At 42.7% G+C, this 17090-nt stretch overlaps 1 protein-coding gene across 1 annotated transcript in view; it reads right to left on the bottom strand.

Annotated features, from left to right (window-relative positions):
• Positions 1-17090, bottom strand: part of LOC107123617 (gamma-aminobutyric acid receptor subunit pi-like) — a 50805-nt gene that overhangs the window by 24265 nt on the left and 9450 nt on the right. Inside the window, exons 3-5 of the mRNA XM_015426888.1 lie at positions 13348-13415; positions 9108-9325; positions 7652-7734 (exon numbers count right to left, since the gene is read on the bottom strand). Coding sequence (XP_015282374.1) covers positions 7652-7734; positions 9108-9325; positions 13348-13415 — 369 coding nt within the window. The remainder of the gene's footprint in view (positions 1-7651; positions 7735-9107; positions 9326-13347; positions 13416-17090) is intronic.

Below are 17090 nucleotides of genomic sequence, written 5' to 3'. Positions count from 1 at the left end.
CTCGTTAGATCAGATCAATATGTTTGAAATCCATCCCACAGCCCCACAAACAATGGGCATGGATCCAGACAGCTTGTTTACTCAATCTCACCTGCTCCCCCCCCATACGGCAGGTTTTGGTCCCACATGGCTATTGTATGTGAAGGTCCCAGGACTCTCTCAGGATAGCCTTTTTTGGTGATCAAGGAGAAACAGTACTTTCATTTTCACCAGGAGACAAACTGACTGGATCCTTCTGACCCAATGCTTCATGGCCCTCATTGACCCCTTAGTGCCACAAAAGATCATAATGTTCTAAAAACAAAGCCTTCAGAATAAGACTGTATAGCATTTGAACAAATAAAACAATCAAAGTTTTAAAATCATAAAAGTTATGCTACCAGTTTTGTAGCTCTAGGAAACAACCTTGGATCTAACTTTTCTGGCTGCAAGCACAAAAAGCGCTACCTTGTGAGTGACCAGGGGATACATATCCGACAAGAGGAAAACCAACTTTTCATTGTCGGGTAAGTTGCAAAGTTGGCTTAAAATTCCAGATAGAAATGTGCTTCTTACGTCTGAATATAAAGGACAAACCATAATATAGTAGAATAGATCTTCCACTGCGGTACCACAAACGCATACACATTGTTCCTGTGGTTTGTTGGTATACCTTCCAAGCAGCACTCCAGTGGGCATGGATTGAAAGCGAAGGGCGGTAAATGCCGCTCTTAAACTGTGGACTGCAATGTCTGACAAACAGGAGGTTTTTAAGTGATCTTTTTTAATCCTATGATACCATGGTACAGATTTTGACTGGAGTATTAACCTTTTGTCTAAAAGAGCAACCTCATTAAACACCCATTGGCGCAGGTCCCGGGTATTTACAAAAGATCTGGATAAGTCGTCAGGCACAGAGTACCGTGAGGTGATGTTATTATAAAATTCGATGCGAGTTTTATCACTACTTAGTAAATCTAAGTAGCTGATTTTGCTAAATGCTTCGCTTGGAAGCTGTTGAAACTTCAGCATCGATTTCGAGATCTCTAAGTGTGCTCAAGCCCTTAGTGATGGAATACCTGTTTCTTCCCTCATTAATGCTGCAGGTGAACCCTTGGGCAGTGCCAACAACCACCTCAGGAAAAGATTTTGCCCTGTCTCCAGGCTGGTCAAGATCATAATGCTGCCATGACAGCAGAGACCACAAACCAGTTGAATCCCCTTCCAATGCTTATCTGAAAGCTACAGCAGCCCTCACATGAACTTGGGTTTACACCTATTAACCCTCAGCACTCATAGTTTCCTGTCCCACCCCCCTTAACTCCTTCTTGCCTCAGTTCTTGTTCTCTTCCATTGACTCCTCCAAGCCTGTAAATAAAGATGTTTAAAGCAAAATAATCTGCAGCACTTAACCAGCTGTTTGCACAAGCAAAAATCCAAACACACATAAAAACTGCTTAATGTACCATTCTGTCTTATCCACATACCTTTGCTCTTTCTCTGCCTAGTCTGCAGCCTTTTTGGAAGCTATTAGCTTTTAGGCTTTCTGCCTATTAGCATCGCTTTCTCCCAGGTCCTCTCCCAAATCTCAGACTGCCCCCAACAAAGCTAACTCTCTCCCCAAGGCTTTGTGTGATGTTTCAATCCTTGCTGAGCAACAACTTTCCTTTCCTTCATAGAAGCTGACCAAAAACATTCTGACAGCTGACCAAAAACATTGCTGAGCAACAACTTTCCTTTCCTTCATGGAAGCTGACCAAAAACATTCTGACAGCTCTGTTCCCCGAACAGCAATAATATTTGTGAGCATTCTGTGTCATTGTACAGCTCAGCCAATCAGTACTCAAAATGTAATTAATATACATCAGCAAAGCCCTGAATATCAGAAGTCATCTAAGGGTTTGCCTGGCTGTAAAACGCCTGCAACTTAGCTTGGGAGAAATTGCACTGACCTCGAAGGTCTCAGGCCACGAAACATGCACGGGGGCTGTGATTTCCCACATCTGTAATGCAGGGGTTTTCAAGATAGGCTGGGGATGGCACAGTGTGATTTTAAAAAGGTGCATCCAATTCTTTCTAAAACTGCCCATGCAAATGTATCCTTCAGTTGTAGCCCTCAACACGCTTGGCAGCAAGTCCCACTGAAATACTTACTTCCCAAGCAAATCCTATCTGTCTAGCACATTTTATCCCACATACAGGGTTCTCCCTTCTCTGTTTTATCCCCACAACAACCTGTGAGGTAGGTCAGGTGACTGACCCTAGGTTACCTGGGAAGCTTCATGGGGGAGCAGGGATCTGAACACTGGTCTCCTGCCAGCCTCCATGGCACAGAACTTTTTAAGTATCCATTGGATACCTACTTGCTGGGGATCGTACAGCTGTAGTTCCTGCATTGGCAGGGGGCTGGAGTAGATGACCACGGTGGTCTCTTCTGAGATAAAATAATGAGCTCTTTTACACAGCTGTTTGAAGTATAATATAAAATGAAGCGCAAGGTGTGTGACATTTCCAGAGACATTTGTCATCTGGAGTTGTCGTTGCCTTTTTAGAATGCGGCTGTCCTCATAACAGCAGTCACTATCACAATCCAGACTGCAATTTAGAAAGTGCTTCCTAAGTTGCAAGTCCTACAGAATGCAGCGGCCTTTCAGGTCACTATAATCATCTGTTAGCATAAAGCTGTTTCTAACCGGGAGTTATTTGGCAAATATTATTTGTTTTCCTCCAAATGTGCACATTATTTCCATATAATGATTTCCTTAGTGCTAGAAATCCTGTTCATTCATATTAATGTTTTGACAGATGCACATTGATATTCAAAGCATAATTCTAGAAGACGGCACTTGTTTACCCAACAACTGTTCAAACCAAATGAGGGGGGGAAATGTGGTAGTGTATCTTTTTCTCCCTTTTTGTAACAGAATAGAGCATTACAGACCAGTTAATGCATTCAGTTATTTCTCATCTCGTCTCCCCATCCCAAACCATTCAGCAAACTAAGTATCAAATATCATGGACCATTTTAGATGGTATTACTGCTTTGCTCTCATTTAAGTCAAGAGACACCTGTATGCTTTATGAATGACAGATGGTATAATTCTTAAATACTTTGTTTTCAGATGAACAGGGAGTTTTAACTTCCTTGGGCCAAATTGTGAGCTCCCGAAGGAAATGCATGCAATTATTTAATTATTTAGAATATTTATATGCTGCTTCTTTAGAGTCCTGCTCGAGGCGGCCTACAATTAAAAATCACAATATAAAACACCAGCAATTAAAAACACAAGCCATTAATCATAAGACAAAGATGCATAACAGAAGCAGATAATTTAAAACACCTGATAAGATAAAACCCATCATTAAAAGCCTGGGTAAAAAAAGAAAGTAAAGTAGGCAACAAGCAAAAGTCATGGGGGAGGGCAGTCCAAAGGAAAGTGGCCACAACAGAAAATGCCCTGTCTCTAGACACCACCTGTCCCATCTTTGAAGGTGGGGGGTTCAGAGAGCAGGGCTTCAGGGGTGGATTGTCTGGGAGGAGATGGTCCTTCAGGTACCCTGGCCCCAAGCTGTTTAGGGCCTTAAAGGTAAGAACCAGCACTTTGAATTGTGCCTGGAAACAGATAAGTAACCAGTGCAGATCTTTCAGCACAGGAGTGATACAATCCCTATAACAGTAGGCTAGCCATTTAAAAAACTTTAAAAATACCAGGTTCTGTTGATTATAGTTGTAAAAAAATGGTTAATGGAAACTCACTGTGCATAGCTTATTTCACTAATGTGTGTAGTTACTTTTAAAGAGACAGAGGATTAATTACACTTCATATTTTTCACGGGAGTAATCCACCAAACTCTGTTTCTATGCAAACCTCACTGGATAAATGCTGGTTGTGAAGGTAAAATATTTTGTAGATTTAGTTCACCCAAACCCCATTGAAGGCTCTCCCAATCATTTCAACAGAGGAAGCAGACCCTTTGGTACCAAGTAAAGCACATATGGGGTTCTTTGCTTAAAAAAAAAAATCACTGGAAAAATGGATTCAATTTTGTTCATAAAACAGATAAAATATCACTAAACCACTGAACAGAATTATACAGTTTTTACAAGTTATATAGTAGACGCCAGTCAGTATCTGGGAGCTGCAATACATCAGAGGTACCTTATCCAGATAGTTTTTTATTCTGTATATTCTTTATATCCCCACTAGATGGCATTTTTATAAGACTTTAAAATCAGCATCATTATGTTCATGTTCCCTAGAGATGGGTGGAATTCTGCTATCTACATTCCAAAGTTTATTAGACGTTTCTAGAGAATATAATTGGGCAAATTCTTTTAGAAAAAGACAAGAAATGTTTGCTTAATTTCTGAAAATGAATTTGTGGTTCACTTTATGCAGAGAATTGTGCAATCATGTTTTGCATGCATGAACAGTGGCAGAATTTAAGCCCAAACTGTGACATTCTGATAGTGTCAGCTAGTAGCTCTTCAACACTTGCACCCTTGAAAACATAATGGTTAATACAAAACTGGGACATCGCTTGAGAGAAGGAGGCTCCTGACCTGAAGCACTTTCTTTTTTTTCTTCAGAAGCCTTAAACTAAGGCCACTGAGAGAAAGTATCTGACGTCATGAATGGGACTATAGTTCTGTGCAGTGTTAAGACTGCTAATAGGATTTATGCCGCCTGACAGCACAGTATTGCAGCCAAACTGCACTATTAACTAGTTTGTTTGACTGTGAAAAAGAAAACTGAGATTTGAGCACTGGGCCTACCCAGTATAAGACACACATGAATGTTCATTTACCTTTTCTATCTATCTGTCTATCTACCTGAACAAGGAAAAGTTCTTCTGTTCTGAATGTTTCTCCATCTCCTACTTTCTCCAAGACAGAGTTCTTCCTTAAGACCCTGATATCTAGAAATTTCAAACACATATGTAACTGCAGCTGGATAGATTTTGTTTTCCCATTAGTAAGGAATCCGTAGCTGTAAGAAGAGCCTGGTGGTGGTGGAAAGTGCTGTCAAGTGACAGTCAACGTACGGCAACCCCATACAGTTCTCAAGGCAAGAGACGTTCAGGGGTGGTTTGCTAGGGTTGCCAAATCGACTCCCCTAGCCGGCGGGGGACTCTGGGGTGGCTCCCGGAGCGCGCACGCGCGCCGCATCACAGGCAAATGACATCATGACACCGGGCATGCTGGGGGCGGGGCCACAGCCATTTGAGGGGCGGGGCGGGGGCTGAAATCGGGCCTCCAAAGCGGGGGGAAATCCGCTCCCCGGTGGGACTTGGCAGCCCTATCTCCAGTTATCACCCAAGCAGGAGCTGGCAACCCTCCCTCGAACAAATAAATGCAAAAATTTCAATCTGGGAACCATCTCGGTTTCTGCAGAAACCAGCCGACCCGTCCAGACCTCTTTGACTGTACATAATGCATTCTCTTTGCAGAATTTTGGGTTTCTTTCTAGCGGAATTTGGCTATCACTCATGAAAAAAGACAAATGGCCACGTCCAGCGAGGGCACTCAGACGGCATCCGCCACTACCTTGTGGAGAGGAAACGCTGAAGCCGAAACCGTTTTGGTTCTTGGCCACGCAGCACAGCCGTGGCCTGTCGTAACGGGGCAGGAGCTGGGCCAGGTTCCGGTCCAGAGCTCTGGCCAGGCTGTAGGCCTCCCCGTCCACAACGGTCAGCAAGACCTGCTTGCCGCTGCGCTTGATCTTCCATACCACCTGCAAGAGAGGAACGGAGTGTGAGGAGGAAGGGTCAAAAACAAGGCGGGGCATATTTGTCAGCTTGAGTGCCCGTAGAACCAGGAAGAGACAGACTCAGGGGTCATTTCCTGCAGGAGCGCACAGGAACGGAGCTCCGGCAGTAAAGAGCCCAGGGGGCGGGCACATACAACAAGCCCTACCCCCTGCTCCCAGCAGCCCTCAGTCAGTGCAAGAAGCAGCCAGGTAGGTTGCAGAGCTCCCCCCTCCCCGACCCCCCGGTCCAAAACAGTCCAGTGGCACCTTTAAGACCAAGTTTTGTTCAGGTACAAGCTCTCCCTCCTCTGCAAAAGGGCAACTCGAATGATAAAAGGGCTGGAACACTTTCCCTATGAGGAAAGATTAAAGTGCTTAGGGCTCTTTAGCTTGGAGAAACGACGACCGAGGGGAGACAAGATTGAGGTTTATAAGATTATGCATGGGATAGAGCAGGTAGAGAAAGAGGTACTTTTCTCCCTTTCTCACAATACAAGAACTCGTGGGCACTCAACGAAATTGCTGAGCGGTTGGGTTAGAACGGATAAAAGGAAATACTTCTTCACCCAAAGAGTGATTAACACATGGAATTCACTGCCACAGGGAGTGGTGGTGGCTACAAGCATGGACGGCTTCAAAAGGGAATTAGATAAGCATATGGAGCAGAGGTCCATCAGTGGCTATTAGCCACAAGGTATAGATAGGGACTCTGGGGCAAGTGATGCTCTGTCTTCTTGGTGCTTGGGGGGGTCAACAGTGGGAGGGCTTCTAATGTCCTGGCCCCACTTGTGGACCTACTGATGGCGCCTGATATTTTTGGCCACTGTGTGACAGAGTGTTGGACTGGATGGGCCTTTGGCCTGATCCAACATTGGCGTATCTTATGTTCTTATGGGAAACCACCTCTGTTTGCCTCTTGCCTTGAAAACCCTTTGGGGGTCACCATAAGTCAGCTGAGATGTGATGGCACTTTCCACCACCACCAACATGCTGTAGTTCCTTCCCCAATGGCTCTTTCATGCACATGTTACCAAATCAGAATGAAAAGAAACTGATCCCTACCTTTCCAGCTAAGTGCACATAATTCCAGCAGTAAAACAGTACCTCTTAGTGTCATGTTTTTAAAATGAGAATAGCAGGCTTACTGTGAGGGCAAACATATGACAACTGTAAAGCACTATATAAAGTTAGTAGATGTAATACTAACAGGGAACTGCAGCTCTTGATCTGAACCGTGTGGAGCTGTCAAGGAAATCAGCAAGAGGACAATGAGCACATTCCTCACAGAGGTGTTCTCGGGCCCAGTGAAGATGTTACTAATGCATGACGGTTGATGCTGAAAAACTGCATCTGGTCAGAATTCCACGATGCGACGGAAACACGTGAGTGGCATCCACAAAGGTTGCCTGGATCTCACTGGTCACTTTCCACAACAACTCTAGTGGCCTCAATATAGGTGGGGTACTGGCATAGGCAACCCATGTGGTTGCTTGCACATAGATTACTACCTCAATGTGAAGCCCTTACCACAAAGAAGCTGTCTGAAGCTGCTGTACCCCAACACTAGCTCATAAATCATGCCCAGCTGACTACCATGTGGACATGCAGGATCCTAACCAGTGTTCCCTCTAAGCTGAGTTAGTGTGAGCCAGCTCACAGTTTTTTAGCCTCTGGCCCACACATTTTTGTCTCAGCTCAGGAAGGATGGCTCCAGAACAAACTAATTCATGCAGTAGCCACGTCTCTCGCTCACAACTTTAATGCCAGTAGCTCACAAAGTAGAGTTTTTGCTCACAGGACTCCACAGCTTAGAGGGAACATTGATCCTAACCTATGGCAACCTCTGCCTAATGATGAATCCATCTTTTCAAACATGGCCATTTTCTTTCTTTCTCTGTTACACAAGCAATAAAGTGACTTACAGCTTTCCAGTTGCAAGGTGCACGTCTGTTTGTCCATAGGGTATTTAGTCAAATCCATATTACACGCAACTGTTGTGGTTATCCTTGAAAAGCAAAGTACAGATGGTTACAATCTATGCAGTGACCCTGAGCACCCAAAATAGAATCAAGCTATTCTGTTTATTTGAGCTGCTTTTTTATACGCAAAACATATGGCTAAGGATAAAAAATTAGCAGATGTATGAAAAGAAAGCTGGAAAAGACCCAGAATTATGATTGCCCTGTCTCCTTTGCAAGGAGCTTTGGCAAATTCTACTACTAATAATAAATATGAAGACTTTTTATAGCTGGGAACCAGGCTGTATGTATATAACCAAGAGAAATCCTTGTACTTTCTGACTGTACACATGACGGTCTGATGATTTTGGATGATATATTAAGTGCTGTCTTAGAACTAGATAAAAACATCTGTGTGTGGCAAAGAAAGCTATGGTGGGCGGGCTTGAATTCATACACATAGGAAGAATACACAGGAATCCTGTTTGCTACTTCAGAATCTAAAAAGGAGACAGAAATTCTTGGGGGGTTGGGAAAGACTTGCTAACTTTTGTTCCCCATAAAACTGCCTATGATTATCTTACTGTTTCTTTACATGAAATAGCAGATATGTTTAATGTTAGATATTTTTATAATTAATAATTTTAATAAACCACTACATCTTCCTATTCAGAGGCTGGAATGAGAATACGCACATGCATTTGCTTCACTTATAATGCAATCCCATGCAGTTACTCCAGTCACTGAAATCAATGAGCTTAAACTGCAGTAACTCTCTATAGGATTGCACTGATAAAGCCTGCTCTTCCCTTTCCCAGGACAGAAGGTGAGTTTAAAAAACAAAACTACATTGCCCATTCGGAATAACAGCCAGAAGTACAACCTTCCCTCTGATGAGACTTTCTGACATAAATTCACAGTGAAATGTGATTGGCTATGTGGCATTGTTTTAACGATATTATACAGACTATGTGATCCCCAATAGGTGGTATAATAGAAAGATAAGGAAGCCGTTGTGTTAAAATAATGGTCTCTGCTGACAGGGTGCTCCAACAGCTGTGACGATGTGAAGTGCAGAAGTAATTTGTGACCCACACAACAAAAAATATGTGCTTCTGGACATTTCCTGCGGTTTCATATAGTGTGTGTGTATAGGTGACATATGCTATATTTACACACACACCTGCACCAAATTACTGGGGAAGCCTTACAAAAGGGAGATTTCCACATGCACATCAGGTCCCATGCCTGGAAAATAGCTCAATCAGGAAAAGCATTAATCTAGAACCAAAAGACAAATTGTGACCATTTATCTGATACAAGAGAAGTGAACTGTGTCTGATGATGGCCATTACACATAAAAAATTAATCCCAGAAAGACTTTTGGTGAAGCACAACGATTTATGAGTGGTGAACATACCGTATGGCATAAAGGACTGTTCCATTGGGATATATTCTGATTAGACGGTTTTCAACAGTAATATCATGAAGAAAAGACTTCTTTGAATCCACTATAAAGGTGTCTGGTACCCAAAGCATTTCCACAAGGCGACCGTCTAAGCTTAAGCTCTTGTTACCCTCAAAACAAAGACGTTCATCAGTCCACCGCTGTCTTAGGAATATAGTAGCTGTGTAATCCTAGGAACACAGTACACAATTTTTCAAAAATATTGAAACTAAGAATTTATCCATTTATTTCATGCATTGGAAACAACAGTTTACTAATCAATAAGGAGCAGATCTGGAATTGATTGTGCCACACAGTCAGCAAAATGCATGGTCACCTCTGCTTCTGGCTGATGGTGCAGAATCATCATGCTGAAAGGGAAAAAGATGTACAATGACATTTTCCAGGCTACACAACCTGTTCTAGCCTATGCATCTTCTCTTCACAGGTTACACAAGTAACATGCATCCCTCTGGGTGCAGGAGATCTTCATGTCTAAAGCAACTTTCAAAATAGATTGCAATGGGAAAGAAAACAGCGGTCCTTAATTGCCACATTTGTGTCCTCAAGCTGCACTTTTCTTTCCATTCTTCTTTCTGCCACTTTCTAACATCTTGTGACATTTTTCCCTCCCAGTATTCAGAGAATTTTAGTTTACTTTTTAAAAAGTGGGCCTCTAAACTCTCATGCTTAAGCAGGAAAGGACGGAGACCTTTGGCAATATCTGCTTCAAGGAGTGGCAGAAGGAAAGAATGGTATTATTCGGTTTTGAGAGGGTGACATTCATCCACCTGATGAGCAAAAAATCTTCTGTTGACCCAGATCCCTTCCTGCATAACCATTCTCCACTTTCCCATGGAGAATCATCCCATGAAATTCTAAATTCTGAAAAGAAGATAACCTGCAATGACAACAAAGCGTGCAAATCAAGAACCCCCTGCCCCCCCCCAAAATCTATAAGCTTTCATAAATTGCTTGCAGGCAAGAGCACAGTGAACTGTGCAGGAAGACCAGATACAGAAGCAGTATTGAAGGTAAGTGGAGTCCAGGCCCAATCAGGGTTACGAAGCCACCAGTGTTCCCTCTAAGCTGAGTTAGTGTGAGCTAGCTCACAGTTTTTTAGCCTCCAGCTCACAGATTTTTGTCTTAGCTCAGGAAGGGATGGCTCCAAAACAAACTAAATTAGGCAGTAGCCAAATTGCTCGCTCAAAACTTTAATGCCAGTAGCTCACAAAGTTTCCAGACTGTTCCCCTTATTAATGTAAGGTTTTAAAAGAAATATTTCCTGACATGGTTTAGAAACACCAGCACTTTGTGGAAAGATAATGTGATTTCTGGAGAACTTTTGTGACTGGCAAAAAGCAAAAAAAGGTTCTGGCTGGTTGTGGGGGGGGGGATGACACACAGAGGTTCTGTGAGGAGACAAAGCGCAGGTGTTTCTGAGGAAGTGCTGCATTCTACTTGAAGACTTATTCTGGAGAAGAGGACAATTGTTAGAACTGCTGAGAAGATGACTGACAGGTAAGTTGTCAAATTCTGGTGTAAGCTCCTTCTGTTTCTCAGGTCTATAGCTCCAAGAAAACACTAGTCACTAAAAACCTGAAAAAAGAGAGACCTGTACAAGCACCACACCTTGACAATGACTCTGTTGGGACATTTTCCACATGTCTTTAAACAAATTACGACTGGATCCTTTCTGGAATTTTTGAGTAGGACTGAGAAACTAAAGAGACTTATTTTTTCCTTCAGCTTTGGGACTTCTCAGTATATTACTGCTTCACAGTTAATACTTCAGTCAAAACTATTTACTATCCCACATTTAAATAAAAATATACTTAAGGTACAGTTCAGGCGTGAATGTAGGGCTGCCATTCCCCTGACGGGGGTGGGGGTTTGCCTGCTTTCAGGCCCCCAGATCTGCCAGTCCCGATCTGGCCAGTGGGGGGAACCCCACCCCCGAAGTGCCCCATCACCTCCACCCCATAGAGTTTTCCCTTAAACGATAAGAGCATCCCCCGCAATGTACCCTGTGCAATGACGTCACTTCCAGGTGACATCATCGCGGCACGCAAGCTTTGCACACATGCTGAAGATCTCCAGGACTAGGACTGGGACACCCCCACACCAGTGGCCAGGTAAGACCTGGCAACCCTATGTGAATAGAACAAAAATATCTCTGTGACTGCTAACAACACAAAACTTGGCCTTTTTTTCACTGACTGGGATTCAGCTGAAACGATTGCATTAATGTATAACTGATGCCAATAGAAATTAATCAATAGCTTCATAATCCATACATCTGATCCTCAACATGGCCAAATCTGTGGATATTTAAATCCAGATAGTAGAGCCATGAACAGACAAGACAGACCTTTCTATAGACCTGAAAATTGCCCCAGGTTTACAGAAAAACCTGAAATCTAAAAAAGGAGGGTTAACCCCCCCCCAAAAAAACAACCAAAGTAGTGCCTATAATTTAAAAAGATGAATGCCCTCAGTGGCCACTGCAAGGTAACTGTAACAATACTGCCAGCCTTCAAGCCTTGGTTTCTGTCAGTAAAACACAGGGGGAGGAGGAAAAAGCTGAAGAGGACAAAGATAGATTCGCTGGTAGGTGAAAAGGAATGAAGCAGGAAAAGGGGAGCGGCTACAGGGCTTTCAAGGAAGGGAAAGAGGAAATAATGGAAGAGGGGAAATTAGATGCCTACTGCAAGTCCTTGTTGGTGCCCCCCCCCCGTTATATATAATAGTTAACTAGCTGGCCCTTGTGTGAATGACAAAAATAACAAACCAGACCACCCATAAACAAGATAGGAGTCTCCACCTATTTGGAAGACTACCCAGACGGACAGAAAAAGGTGACTTCATGAATTAATAAAAAGAGGTCTTATAAGAACTAAAGATGCCCTGTAATCAAGGAAAGTTGAGAGCCAAAGGGATCTATCAAGGATGGGCGAGTGGGCATCAACGTGACAAATGGGGTTCAATGTGGCCAAATGCAAAGTGATGCACATTGGGGCCAAAAATCCTAACTATAAATACATGTTGATGGGGTTCGAAATGGCAGAGACTGACTAAGAGAGAGATCTTAGAGTTTTAGTAGATGACTCACTGAAAATGTCGAGACAGTGTGCAACTGCAATAAAAAGGCCAACGCTATGCTCAGGATTCTTAGGAGGGGAACTGAAAGCAAATCAGCCAATATCATAATGCCCCTGTATAAATCAATGGTGCGGCCTCATTTGGAATACTGTGCACAGTTCTGGTCACCACACCCAAAAAGGATATTATAGCATTGGCAAAAGTGCAGAAAAGGGCAACTAGGATGATAAAAGGGTTGGAACACTTTCCCTATGAAGAAAGGTTAAAATGCTTGGGGCTCTTTAGCTTAGAGAAATGATGACTGAGGGGTGACATGATCAAGGTTTACAAGATTATGCACGGGACAGAGCAGGTCGAGAAAGAAGTACTTTTCTCCCTTTCTCACAATACAAGAACTCGTGGGCATGCCATGAAATTGCTGAGCAGTCGGGTTAGAACAGATAAAAGGAAGTACTTCTTCACCCAAAGAGTGATTAACACATGGAATTCACTGCCACAGGAGGTGGTGGCAGCCAGTTATGTGTAGTAGTTAAGTGCACGGACTCTAATCTGGGAGAACTGGGTTTGATTCCCCACTCCTCCACTTGCAGCTGCTGGATGACGCTGGGCAAGTCATAGTTCTGTCAGAGCTGTTCTCTCAAGGACAGTTCTGGAAAGAGTTCTCAGCCCCACCTACCTCACAGGGTGTGTGTTTCTTAAAGGCTGTGTTGTCTTGTTTGTGTTTTATTCTCCTGAAGCTCCATGCATGTAGATATCTCCTGTTCAGTGTTACTGCTACTACTCTACATGGGATTATTTGCTAGCTGCTGGTTTCTGTTCTCTCACTGAAAAGTGGAATATAAATATTTTTAACTAACTAAAATCACAGAAGCATTTGGAAAATTTCCAAGCTATTTAGATAAATAGCTACTACTAAAAGCAGTAAGTATATATCATTGAACCAGGGAGTACAGACTTTGAGAATGAGCCACATTGTCCCGAACAATTTAAAATAAACACATGCAGTGCAAGGTTTTTACTCTGAAAACAAAAGGATATAACACATAACATAATGAAAAGAAGACTCCTTGCTGAAACGAATCAGGAATAAGAAAAACATAAAATACTGTACCATGTTTATTTCTGATATTGTATCGATGCTTGCTATATCCATACTCATTCCCACTGAGACAGGGCCATCTGAAACAGATTTACAAACATACAACATTAATTCTTGGGCTACTGTAAATTGCTTCGTGTGCTTTTTCTTAGAATTCAGGACTCACTGAATGGCAGCAAATAATTGTAATCTGACTCTTATGTCATATAAAACTGGATTAATTGATATGCTGGGTTGTTACCACACTCAACTTGAAAGCCAGTTACAGAGTGCAAGCAAATTCTACCACTTAAATATAATCAGAGATCTCAGAAGCTAAGCAGGGTCAGCTCTGGTTAGTACTTGGATGGGAGACCACCAAGGAAGTCCAAGGTTTCCACGCAGAGGCAGGGCAATAGCAAACCATTTCTGAATGTCTCTTACCTTGAAAACCATACAGGGTTGTCATAATTAAGCTGTGACTTGAAGGCAAAACAAAACATTAACAACAACAACACACACACAAAAAACCCCAGGCTATAATCCATGCAATTTCCCCACAGGAACAAATGGTGTGTTCCTGGGGCCACTTTAGGATTGGAAAATGGCACTGGGGAGGGGGGCTGAAGTCCACTCTCCCCACATTCCTCAATCACAACTAGAACTGGGCCTGTGTGTATCTGGAAGGGACAAAACTCCCATCACACATATAACACACATGATATTGCATGAATTAGCCCACAGATGACTTCACAACTACTGGTTAAATGAAGTGGTTGGGGAGGTGTCCTCAACAATCATTTATGTAATGAAGACATTCTTTCTGTTTCTCCTCTTATTTTCCTCTCCTCTCCTCTCCTCCTTCCTGCCAGTCTCTTTCTCTTAATCTCTTTATTTACTCTCATTTCCCCTTCCCTCCTCCACATTATTCTTTTTTCAGTTAGACAAAATTTAGGAAGTGCTCACAGGACTGTGGATTTTGTGCTCGCACTGGCTTCTTGAGCAACAGGGAAAAACACTTAGAATAAAAAACCATGTTCAGTGGCAGAGAACATACTTTGCAGGGACAAAGTTTCAGAGTTCATCCTCACACCTCCAATTAAAGGCTCTCAAAGAGCCAGGCTGAGAATGACATCTGATTAGAGCACTGCTGCACAGTAAACAGTTCCGGACTAGATAGGGCAGTGCTGTAATCCTTATACTAATAGTGAAGTTGCCCCCGTGAGTGCGGATATCTAAATCCGAGCTCTGGGGGCAGCTGGGGGGCAGGGAGAGGTGTGTGCACACGTGGGGCAGTCCCCACGTGTGCACAAAAATGCTAAAAGTTGAAAAAAATTCGGGGGGATGTTTAAATCCCCCCGAAAGTGACAGAGCGTCCTCTGCGCATGCGCAGGGAACGCTCTGTAGCTGGCCTCGCTGCCGCCTCCTCGCCCCGCCTGGGAGCGGGGCGAGGGGGGGGAGGACCGGCCTCGCCGCCGCCGCCGCCTCTGGGAGATCGAGCGGGGGGGATGGAGGAGACGAAGCTCTTCTCCCCCCCGCGAGTATCGCGGGTCCCCCTCTTTTTCAGTATAATTATATGGAAAGCAAAGTCAATAATAATGCCAAACTCATATATATTATTGTAGAATCACAAACATAATAAGGAACAATTATCCAAAAATGGGTGGTAACAGACTCAAACCGACAATAAGTCACAGCATATCTCAAAAACAGCAGTCTTCCTTCATAAATGGAACAAGCTCACAGAGATTTTTTTTTTGTTTATATAAATATCACACGTCCTTGAACTAAAATCCAAACACCTATATACTGTGGTTTGTAGTAAATGAGCTCCATTCCAAATAGAAACAATACAGTTCTGGATAATATAATCAGCATTTCAGATCTATTCCTCTGTCAGGTAAATCAGGGAAGTCTTCATTAACATACAATGAATACACATGTATACGCGAGGTCCCGATCAAAATATTCCAATTAGAGACAGCTCCATATCTCTATATCTCTTGCAAGTCAGAATTACCTCTCCTGATTCAGTATAAAGCATCTTCAGTTTGGTGTAGTGGTTAAGTGCGTGGACTCTTATCTGGGAGAACCAGGTTTGATTCCCCACTCCTCCACTTGCACCTGGCTGGATGACCTTGGGCAAGCCCTAGTTCTGATAATGAGCTGTTCTTGAAAAAGAGCAGTTTCTGTCAAGAGCTCTTTCAGCCCCACCTACCTCACAGGGTGTCTGTTGTAGGGAGGGGAAGGGAAAGGAGTTTGTAAGCCGCTCTGAAACTCCCTTGGGTAGTGAAGGCCAGAGTATAAATCCAATCTCTTCTCTTCTTCTTCATATATTCATCAATCATTCTGTTACATATCTTACCGAGTTTAGTACAACCTTGCAGCCACAGTGTAAGATGGAGCTACAGTGTTTATTGATGGGGTGGGCAAAAGGGATGGCTGTGTATTTTTCAGCTGAAAAGTCTACAATGGCCACAATATCTTACACTCAATTTAATCCAAACAACAATTTGGGAGTCAATCGACCATAGCCAATAGCTGTGTGCTTAGCTACTTTCTCAGCCTTGCTCCAGGATTTCTCTAATCCGTTTTTAAACATCCGACCTCCTAATACTACAGCAGCAGGACTTTCAGTGTACTTCCTGGGATATGAAAGATAATTTTGAAGAGATTTCAGAGGCAAACAGAGATCAGTGACAGAAGTGCCAAAGCAAAAGGCACAACTGGGATGTTTCTTAAGCCATTTCATTGGTGGGGTTTCCTTGAGAGGAAACAATTAATAAATCCCAGGTTGCTTTTTGATGGAAGCAAAAGAAAAGAAAAAGATCATTAAGTAAGGCCAATTACTCAATGCCTTTTTTAAAGATGTGATTTTACCACGCATGTTTTAATTTTGTTAGCTGCCTGGGTGGGTCTTGTGAGGGCAGAAGGCGGGATATACATTTTGTAAATAAATAAAAATTTAAAAATACTTATATTAATTTACTGCTCACCCTCTACCTATATGTATGGACTACTATAATTTCCATTTTTTTTCCTGTCCCTGTCTTGGCTCTAATTGATCCTTCCTGGCAACTACCCCCCTTCCTATATGTAACAGTTGAGGAAATTCTTTTTCACTGTATCTGAAGAAGTGAGCTTGCCCACAAAAGCTTATACCTTGAATAAAACTTTGTTGATCCTCAGGGTGCCACTGGACTCAAACTTTGTTCTGCTGCTTCAGACCAACATGAGTACCCACCTGAATTTATGTTCATTTAGTCTAAGTAGTTTTAAATGTTGCATTTATTTAGACAAATTCTATCCCAGCTTTCTGCATAAATACACTCAAGGTAACATAAGACTTAAAAAATTAAAATACTAACTATCAATATATGAACAACAAAACCATAATATGAAGACAGCCAGTATAGCGCAGTGGTTAGAACACCAGATTAGCTTCTGGGAGAACTCGGTTCGATTCCCACCTCACTGCTATGAAAGCTGACTGGGTGTCTGTGGGTCAGCCACTTCCTCTCAGCATAACCTCCATCACAGGAAGCAGGGGAAGTGATGTAAGCCACTTTGGGTACTCACAGGGGACAAAAGTAGGATATAAATAAATAGAGTAAGCTAGGACCAACAACAACAAACAAAATTACATCATGTGGTTGAGCCCAAAAGCAGCAATCAGGGCTCTTTTTTGGAAAAAGAGGCGCTGGAACTCTCAAGAGAGAAATCAAGTTTTCAATATGTATACTGAAAACTCATGAACTTTTAAACATTTAAAAAAG

Source organism: Gekko japonicus, unplaced genomic scaffold, assembly GCF_001447785.1.
Source record: "Gekko japonicus isolate JY-2015 unplaced genomic scaffold, Gekko_japonicus_V1.1 scaffold35, whole genome shotgun sequence".
Classification (NCBI taxonomy): Eukaryota; Metazoa; Chordata; class Lepidosauria; order Squamata; family Gekkonidae; genus Gekko; species Gekko japonicus.
Note: the sequence above shows the minus strand (reverse complement) of the source record. Positions and strands in the feature narration are given on the sequence as shown.